Source organism: Antechinus flavipes, chromosome 3, assembly GCF_016432865.1.
Source record: "Antechinus flavipes isolate AdamAnt ecotype Samford, QLD, Australia chromosome 3, AdamAnt_v2, whole genome shotgun sequence".
Taxonomy (NCBI): Eukaryota; Metazoa; Chordata; class Mammalia; order Dasyuromorphia; family Dasyuridae; genus Antechinus; species Antechinus flavipes.
In genome coordinates, this window is record NC_067400.1 from 636,227,874 (window position 1) to 636,237,610 (window position 9,737).

Consider the following 9,737-nt stretch of genomic DNA (forward strand, 5'->3'; position numbering starts at 1 on the left):
ATTAACCTTTGCTTAAAAAAACAAACAAAACAAAAAAAGAACCCAGGAATCCTTACTAAACAGATAGTTTTTTTTTTTAATTATATATCATGAAAAACCCATTAAAAAAAAAAGAGAGAGAGAGACTATCATCATGGGCTCCCAACCGGATTAAAACACACACACACACACACACACACACACACACACACACACACACACTTCTGAGACTAACGGCTTAATGCTAAACACCTGCCAAACAATGCCCTTGAAAGTGCCAAATACAAATGGATCTCTTAGGAACGCTTGTCCCTCGGACAAATTGTCCCTCATTTGGCGGTTTCTTCTTGAGCGATACACAAACCCCCGCTGAAAGATCTGCATCCAGTTGACTTTACAAGAGAATGTTACAATGTAAAGGAAATGAGTTCTTGATACCGGCAGTATGTTTCAATAGTTTTAGTTTCTGAATCCAACAGTTGGTCAGAGAGATCAAGAATTACCAAGGCTCCTTTTCAGCCTGTTGGCAGTTTGTAAAGGTGTCTGACTCACACACCCTTCCAGTACATGCCAGGCTCAAGAGTTCCCAAAGAGGCAGGATCCTGGGGAGGGGAGGGGGGCATTTATGACACAGATGAAATGGGATCATGAGGTGATCCCATCTGACTAAGAACTTTATCCAGCCACTGCAGAGGACCGTGCAGATGGATCTCGATCCAGCAGGGAGTGCTGGTTACATCCCGCCGGCGGTATTCTGCTCCCCAGCCCTTCACAAAGCTCATCCGGATTATGCACATTTTTGTGAGCTCATAGACCTTCTCAAAGCCGTGGTTGACTGACTGGGACAATATCTGGGCAAACTCCAGGTTGCTAAAAATCTTGAGGCTGCAGCCACTGAGAATCTTGCACACGGTGGTGGGGTGAAAGCCATGTTGGTAGTTGCAGTTGAGGCTCTGAACAAAAATGCTACTGTCACTCAGGCACTCCGCGTAGACTTCCCCTCCCACATAACACAGGTGAACACCTTTGCCAATGTGCCGTCTGGTCTTTTCAATAGTAGAATTCCGGTTAACATTGGAGAGGAACCCAAGGCAGAACCGGTTCGTGTCGTCCGAAGGATCAGTGAAACCATCCACAAACACACTTGTGCAGGAGGCACGGAATGCTTCACCCACACGCTTGTTGAGCTCATAGTAGGCAATAGAGCACCAGTGTTTTGGCTCCTGGTAAACCACTGCCTGCACATCTCCACCGGTTATTTCTGGAGGCATGGGAGGAACCATCATATTTGTATCCACTGGCTGTGAGCCACCTTGGGCCATGGGGTCTTGGGGAGGGAGGTAAGCAGCAGGAGCAGCATCTGCTGGCATCTGAAAAGGATTTCCCAGACCTGAGCTGGTAGAAGAGTGTGGATAAGTGCTGCTCCTGCTGCTTCCCGGGAAGTTTGGATAGCTGCTGCTGGGAGAATGAGGGAAAGGATGGCTGCTGGGTTGTTGGAAAGAGCCTGGGAAAGTGGCATTGAGTGGTATGTGAGGCTGATTTTGTCCTGGGAAAGTGGCATTGAGTGGTATGTGAGGCTGATTTTGTCCTGGGAAAGTGGCATTGAGTGGTATGTGAGGCTGATTTTGTCCTGGGAAAGTGGCATTGAGTGGTATGTGAGGCTGATTTTGTCCCAAGTTATGGAACTGAGGTAACAGGCTGTGCTGAGGATCACATTCTCTGTGTCTTGGAACCAACACAGGTGGAAGAACGGGGCTTTCTACCCGTTTGTAGTGGTATGGATTGATGCAGACCTCCTTCTGATTGGAATCAAAGGGAAACTCGCAGCATTCCAGTGGTTTCAGTTCATGGTGGCTCTGAAGGTCTGGCCAGCGCCACACGCGACAATAAATGACATGCGGCATCTCTCTGCGGAAGGCGATCTGCACCCTGCCATCTTGTGATCGGGGAATGGTGACACAGTTGCTGGGCTGCCCTGGACAGCTCAGAGCTTTTTCTAATTCCTCTACTGCACCCTTCTTTTTCTTCAGTTTTTTGACCAGAGCATCCACAGCCTTCTCTGCCCATTTTTCTTCTTCATCCCCCTGTTTCCAACCTAGAAGCCTCTTCACAACTGGGCTGGTAAAGGAGAATAAACTTGTCACATTCAAAATGGAGTGCTTTGGGCTCCCAGACATGTCGGGAAATCAGGTCCTGGAATGTCCAGAAAGCAAGTCCTGGGAAGGACACAAGAAGATGTAAGACTCACGTTTCTGAAGTTCCCAAAGGCAGAAATTAACATTACCAGTGCCACAAAAAATAGAAATAGACTTCTATCCAAATCCAGGATTTCGTGGGTGGTGCGCCCCACAAAGGCAATTGCCAAAGAGTCCTGACCAGCCTCGTGGTCTGGCTGCCAATCCTGCTGGGGCTCCAGCAGCTCCGGCCCAAGACTTAGCTATTTTGGCAATAGGCAATAGGCAAATGGGAACGACCCATCGTGAAAAATGCTCTGCACTTCTGCACCTTTGCACCTCAAAAAAAACAACAAACAAACCAGCAAATAAATAAATAAATAAAAACCTGATGGAATCTGGTAAAGGTAGAAGCATACTTTTATTGCTTCTTTCATTTATTTATTCTGCATGTAATTATGTTTTACATGACCACAAATTTATAATCTAAATTAAATTGCTTGCCTTTTCAAAGGATGGAAAGGAAAGGGAGGGAAGGGAATAGAGAATTTGTACTTCAAAATTTTTAAAAGGTGGAGTTCAAAATATAGTTTTACATGTAAAGGGGGGAAATAAAACCTTTAAAAATAATATCTACCTTCTAGATTTGTTTGTGAGGATCAAATGAATTAACATCTATAAAATACTTTGCAAAACTTAAAAAGCTTTAGAAATACTAGGTATTAGTATAGAACCAAAATAGGGAATAATAAAGCTAATAAAAGATAATGGATAACATTATGGGCATTAGAAGAAGAAAGAGATAGCAAAATAGTACAAAAGAAAGGAACCATAAGGTGGTAGAAAGCAAAAAAACAAATTCAGATTGTTATATTACTCTACTATCCACCAAACTAGTGACATTGCTCTCATTTAAGGAATCATCTATGGCAACAATAGAAAACTAAAAGCTATAATTTTCCGGGTTTGAGATGAAGCGCACACAAGATCTGTCAGATATTTGCCATCCTTTACAAGTTATCAATGAATTGCTAGCAGAGGAAGGTCCTTTGTAAGTGGTAAAGAAACAGAGTTTGCCTTTGGAGGTGGGAAACACTCCTTCCTCTGCTTTCAGAGCCCTTATTTTGTGTTCCTGTTTCGCAGACTAGCTCTCAGACAGTTGTTAGGGTAGGTGGAGAAATTAGAAAGAATTCATCAATTCATTTTTAGAAAAATGTTAGTTTAAAGGCTCCTGACATACTTTTACTTTCTAGACTCCCTCAGCTGACTCCTACTATGAACTGAAGACTTCTTATTGCTAAAACCTGAGCAATCTTGAACTTCTCCGGAGCTGCTCAATTCTCCTTCTCAAGGTCTGGCATCAGATTTTTTAATCTATCGTTTCTTTTTCCTAATTCTCATAAATTACAAGAGAGCTTCCAAATATCAATGGAATCATGAAAAATTACATTCCATTCCAAAAATACTCTCTAACTTTTCCTATTCAATCAATAATTCTTTTAAAAAGCATACTTCAGTCAGTACATGTTTATATGATTTTCTTTCTTTTGAAGTTTTACCTGCAGTTAAAGAGTTATTTACAATTGAACTGAAATATGGATCATGCTGGTAGCTCAGAAGCTTCACCATAAGCATTCCTCAGTTTAGTACCTCGAAACTGTAATCGTATACATTCATTTATCTAATTTTTAATAAATGAAAGGTCTTTCCCTACTCAAAATATGAAACTGTTCTCAAACAAATGAGATATCATCTTATATCATTCACAAACAGATTTGAATCTCTTTTAGTCATATACCACAAGGTTCTATTTATCCAAATCTTATACATTGGAAAGCTGTTTACACACACACACACACACACACACACACACACACACACACACACTATTAAATGCTGTAAGATATTGTGACTGTTAAAAGTGATAACATATATATATATATATATATATCAGTGGTACATTTTAAAATAAGTTCGTTTTGTTCCTCTTTAGGTATCAATCATCACTTTTAACAGTCACAATATCTTACAGCATTTAATAATTGACTTCAGGCTTTTTTTTTTTACACAGAAATGATTTCTGCCCTTTTCATCCCCAGATTGCAATGTATATTCCACTCTGAATGAGTTTCTGAATATCACAGGAAAGCACCCGAGTCAGACCTCTGGTCTGTATCCACAGAAGGAGAACCCAAAAGGTGCAATGATTAAGCATCATCCCCCACATTGTGCCCACCCAAGACTCCCTATTGTTCAGGCTTTAAGACAAAGAAGTTACACTTTCAAGAACTCATTTTTTAATGAATTCTTCATGGAAACCATTATGCTCCTGGAAGGGTCAGCTCAAGAACCACCTGTATCAAGGCCTTTATGGATTTTCCCGGGGTGGCGATGGCCCTCTCTCCCTGTCACAGTAGACTCCAGAAAGTTTCTAGACATCAGTAGATCAGGACAAGAAAATATAGGAGCTACACCAAGAAAATGAAGTAAGCCAGCTTTACTGAGTCTTCCTCTGGCTTTCTAGAAAATCAAGGAGACAACTGTATTCCTTACACAGCACACACAACGTTGACTGATTCTTCCCATGCTCTGTGTGTGCACCTGGAGAGGAGTTGAAGCCCCAGAGAATGCTATAAGTTCATCGTCCCTCTCGACCTTTCAGTTCCTAAACTACAAGGACAGCACCCACAAGCAGGGAAGACTTGGCCAGTGAGGTCTGAGTGGGTTGCACCAGCCCAGGTTCATCAAGTGACTACTGCCCTCTCAAAAGTCTCTTAGCTGCAACACCTGGACTTCCTTCAATATACAGAGTCATCGCTTTCCCAAATTTAGGGTAAGAGTGGGAGGCTCTCAGGGTTAGGGTCCCCCCTCCCCCATGAGTCACTGTATCAGCCACTTAGAGAATTTGGGGAGACTGAGCTCCACTCCCCCATCTCTGCCACTGCAGCAGCTGCATACTCACACCAACCCTGCCCACACAGAGCCAGGTTCGAAACTAAAAATGATGCCCTTACCTCTTTCTCTTTACATTTTTTAATTTTAAAACCTTTCTCTGGCTCCAATCCTACTCATGCTGCCCACCCCCACCGCCTGTACTGAGGCCCCAAGAAATGGAGAATATGCTCTGTAAATAAAAAGCTTTAAAAAAAATAAGATTATTTTCTGAAGGCAATGTTGTAAAAAATAAACCTTCGGACTCAGAGAGGGATGAAGTTAAAAGGCTGTTTTCTTACACACCCGGAAGAGCCCGTATGTCCTATTATAGAATAGGTGCACACTAAGAGAGAGGAGGATCAAGCATTCTATCCTTCTTCCTGGCCACAAGATCCCTCCCATTTCCCCATTTGCTGGCTGCTCCAGGACATACAACTTCCTGCTTCATCTCACATATACTTATCCCTACATATGTTCCCCCTCCCACCACATATATCACATGATCATTAAGATGAGCCTAAGCTTCTCCTGGGGAGGAGAAGTCAATATTCATAAAGAAATTAAGCATGTGACCTAGAGCTACGCTACAAACATTACCCTACTTTTCTGTCTCCACAAGCCCCAGCCACTTTAGTCAGGTTTTAATTCTAAATTCCAGTATTAAGATATACAGAAGGATGCTCTCTTCACAGGATATTTCTCTCACTTGCACATTTCTGTGGAAACACAAGGTCCCACACCTCAGGCTGTACAGCAACAACCAGAAGCAACTAGGGTAGCAAAGGGATGGCAAAGAGAGTTCAAACCCAGCCCCCGACCTATCAGGATGACCTTGGGCAAGTCACTTTACCCATTTGCCTCAGTTTCTTCCGTTGTAAAATGGGGCTAATGACAGCATCTACCTCCCAGGATAGTTGTGAGGATCAAATGAGATAATAATTGTAAAGTGTTTTGCACACATAAATCACTATTTGAAGTTAGTTATTATTGTTACTGAACACTGTCCAATAACAACTGGTGAACCAGCAAATGGAGTACTCTGGATATAGGGAGAACAGTACTGGGCATTACGTTTGGAACAGGGAAGACATGTTCATAATCCAAATCTGGTCTCAGACACTCATACATAATTGAATATATATAGTGTGTCTTTTCATGTTGATTACCTGAGACGAGTTCATTCGGGATTATTTTTTGTATTTCCCTTCACTTGTGTTTGAACTTCTAAGGTTTTCTTCAATTGTGGTGTTTTCTTTAGCAATGCTTGGAAGGATTTTCACTAAAGGTCCTTTCCCTGATAGCTCTGTATTTCTTTTTGCATCATAATTTGCTCTTGGCCTAAGATCATGTACTTTGCCTTCTGTCAGATCCTATTCCAAGCTCTCTGCTCCTTAATGAAAGTTGCTGCCCAAATTATGTCAGGTCCTAATTGTCTGAGATGGGATTAAAAAGCTGCTCTTCCTGATTCAAGGCCTTATCCACTGTAACTGTATTCTGATTTTGAATCCGATATGATGAAAATGGCATACACGTATCAGGGAGAAAATAGAAGAATGGGACAAACTCCTGTTTGAACATGGAAATTCATTTTTTGAACTCTAGCCACTCAAAAGGAATTGCTAATTACTGTTTTATGTTTAGAGACTGATACAGATTGTCGAAAATAAATAAATAAATATATATATATACACACATATAAACACATATTATATAATTATGTGAAAACCAGGTAGCTGCTTGTGTTTAGTAAGAAAAACATCTGTCAAATCAAATGATTAGATTATATGTTGCACTGTTAATTGGAACGTTTTATGGTTGTAGGAGAAAGTTTCTGTGCACAGATTGATAGGTACAACTCCATATTTATTGTAACCATATTAGTCTTGGAAAAGGCTCTCTCCATCTTCTTGTATAAGACAGTAATAGGTCTACACTTCAGACAGAATTTCTCTGTGTAATGAAATGTTATGAAATCATTGGGGAAATGGGGAATCACCAGCTCTACATCAGAGAATCCACAGTGGAGAGAAACTTTATGAATGTAATCATTGTGGAATGGTTACATTTCTTACTTACATAAGAATTTATGCACTTTAATTTCCTGTTGTGCCATTGGGTTTATCGAAGACAACGTTTTGAAATCGCAGCTATAGAACTGGCCAAAGTCTCATTCTTGCCTTATTAATGTTCCAGAGGTTGAATAGTATGTTTGTGGATGAAATCAAGACCACTAACAAAGAACCAGAATTTAGCGAAAAAGATGATGAATGGATTCTTGTTGAAAAATTATAGACACTAATTTTTCAGCAGAACTCGAAGACAAAGACATCAGTGAAGAATCGCTTACTGATCATCCTTCGGTTGTTCCCCATTTACCAGCTTCCCTGGAATGTTTAGTTGATACTAGTGACTCTTGCGACATTCAGCAGAGGAAAGTTGGTTTATTACCCCTTCCCCATGCTTTACTGCAGGTTGATTAACCACTATCAAGGTGCAAACCGCCTTTCCTTACACGGGAAAATCTCTTTGGAAAATCTCTTAATAGAACATCCCAGCATATCTGTTTATCATTCCGCCAGGAGTCTCAATGAGGGAAGCTGTGAGCCTGAATTTCATAATCCAAGCTGGCCTAGGCCTGGAGATGATGAAGGAAAGTAGAGGGAGGAAAACCTTCAAAGTCAGCAGCCATCCTTCTCACAGATTTCCTTCTGACTGCAGTGTGCTAATAAGGGAAAAACTCTGATGGGAGGATGGTGGTGGAATGAATGCAAGTACAGAATGAAGGGGGGCAACACGTTCACTGCTATGCTGCAGCTCATTCATCTTTCCTTGAACAAACCAAGAACTTTCATCCCACCCAGTGGATAAAAGAACATGGCGAAAGGTGTTCTCTGAACAGAAATAATCTCCATTGCCAAAATCTTACCAGGGATTGCCACTCTCGGCAAATAAAGCAAAATGGTTGGGCCAGCCTTGCCAGCCTCAGTACAATTACTGAGGATTCCAAGTCTTTATGCTATCAGTTTGTTGGAATATTTTTATGTGTGAATGTGGGGTGAGTGTGATGTGTGCACCTACACTCAAATAATGAAAGTGTATATTTGCAGCTTGGCTGATGATCCATCATTTAAAATAGAACTGTTTTTTTGGGTAATTTTTTAAAAATTACATTCTGTATATCACACAGTGCCTTGTTCTTAAAAGCTAACTTTTTTTCTTGAACTTTTTTCCAGAATATTTTATAAATATCAGTTCAATTGCAGTGTTTTGTATTTGGGAATGTCTTTGGTGATTCAACTAAATTCTGTGAGTTAGTTGGCATTTTAAAGAAATTTCTTACTGGGTGATGTAATAGGTTTCAGCTGAATTTCTTTTCTTTTTCTTTTCTTTCTTTTTTGTTTTAATCAAAAGTTTGAGTAAACAAAATTTCTCAGGTTTAGCCACACTCTTTAATGACCAGTACTTCATAATCTTTTCTTTATATACAGAACACATTGCTTTTTTACACACTAAAAGTATGAAAAGGAAATGATTGCTATGGACATAATGGATTCATGGCTGAACTTTTCTATTGAAAGAGAACTTGATACTGTTTCCTCATATAGTTCATTTTGATGTCAGATACATTTAGTTAATAGATAGGAGTTAGCTATCTTTCTCATTATTACAATGTGTTACAAATATTACAAGTTATTATAGGACAGATACTTGTTTCATTTAGAAAAATTAAAGGCAGATCTGTGGTTTATACTTAGAAATGTTCATTTTCTGTAAAGATGTTCATTTGTTCCAAAAGATCTATTCTTTTTCCTTACTGGTTAAGCTGCAGAATTAGAAAATAGCCATTATAATTGTGTACAATTTAATGTGTATAGCCTCTTCACTTTTACACAATGACAAGGTAAAGTCTTTATTTCCAACCTAGGAAGAAGTTATTAAAGCCTGCACCGATAATGTGTGTGGTGTGCATGTTTGACTCCTGACAAAGGCTGCTTACAGACTAAGATTGTATTGAATGAAGATCAGTATCTGGGGTTTTCTTGTTTTGTTTTGTTTTGTTTTTCGGTGGGGGGGGGTCTTGCTAAATTCTTGCTAATGGGCTAATTATTCTGTTTTTGGGGAAAAAAAAACTTGAACTACTCGGTTCTGTTTTCCACTTTCATTAAGGGGAATAAGAATAGCAACCTCACAGGGATATTGTGAGGATTATAAATGACTGAAGTGAAGTTAGATTTCTAGAACTGGACATTCTTATAATTCCAAGAGACTCTTTCTACTGAATTGGTTGTTATTTGGCTATGAATCTGCCCAGGGCTGGTTAGATAGTTCAAGAGAGTATGGGGCTAATGAAGACCAAACTCTGGTTTAATTTCTCTTCAGGACCATTAGTTAGCTTCACAAGAGAAAACATAACAGATTTACCATTAATCTATAGCTAGCCACTTCACAATTTTTTTAAAAAAAAATACTAATTCTCAATTCCTTATATGACCCAGGGACACATAATTAGAACTCGAAAGTCTATTTTCTACTAGGATTAGAAAAAATATCAACAGACTGATAATTTATCAGAGTCCTTTTTCCTTCTACAGCCCAGTAGAACAGTAAATGCTATTTACTGGCTAAATAGTAAATGCATGTTAAGATGTT

General features: G+C 39.8%; 1 protein-coding gene and 1 pseudogene across 1 annotated transcript; one reads left to right on the forward strand and one right to left on the reverse strand.

Moving 5' to 3' along the window:
- Positions 1–202: 202 nt before the first annotated feature.
- On the reverse strand, positions 203–2,189 carry LOC127556943 (mothers against decapentaplegic homolog 1-like). The gene has a single exon (XM_051990455.1). It carries the CDS (start codon positions 2,154–2,156, stop codon positions 603–605), a length of 1,554 nt encoding a protein of 517 aa, XP_051846415.1. The 5' UTR covers positions 2,157–2,189; the 3' UTR covers positions 203–602.
- Positions 2,190–7,271: 5,082 nt separating this feature from the next.
- Positions 7,272–8,085, forward strand: LOC127556949 (tumor protein p53-inducible nuclear protein 1-like; annotated as a pseudogene).
- The last annotated feature ends 1,652 nt before the right edge of the window (positions 8,086–9,737 follow it).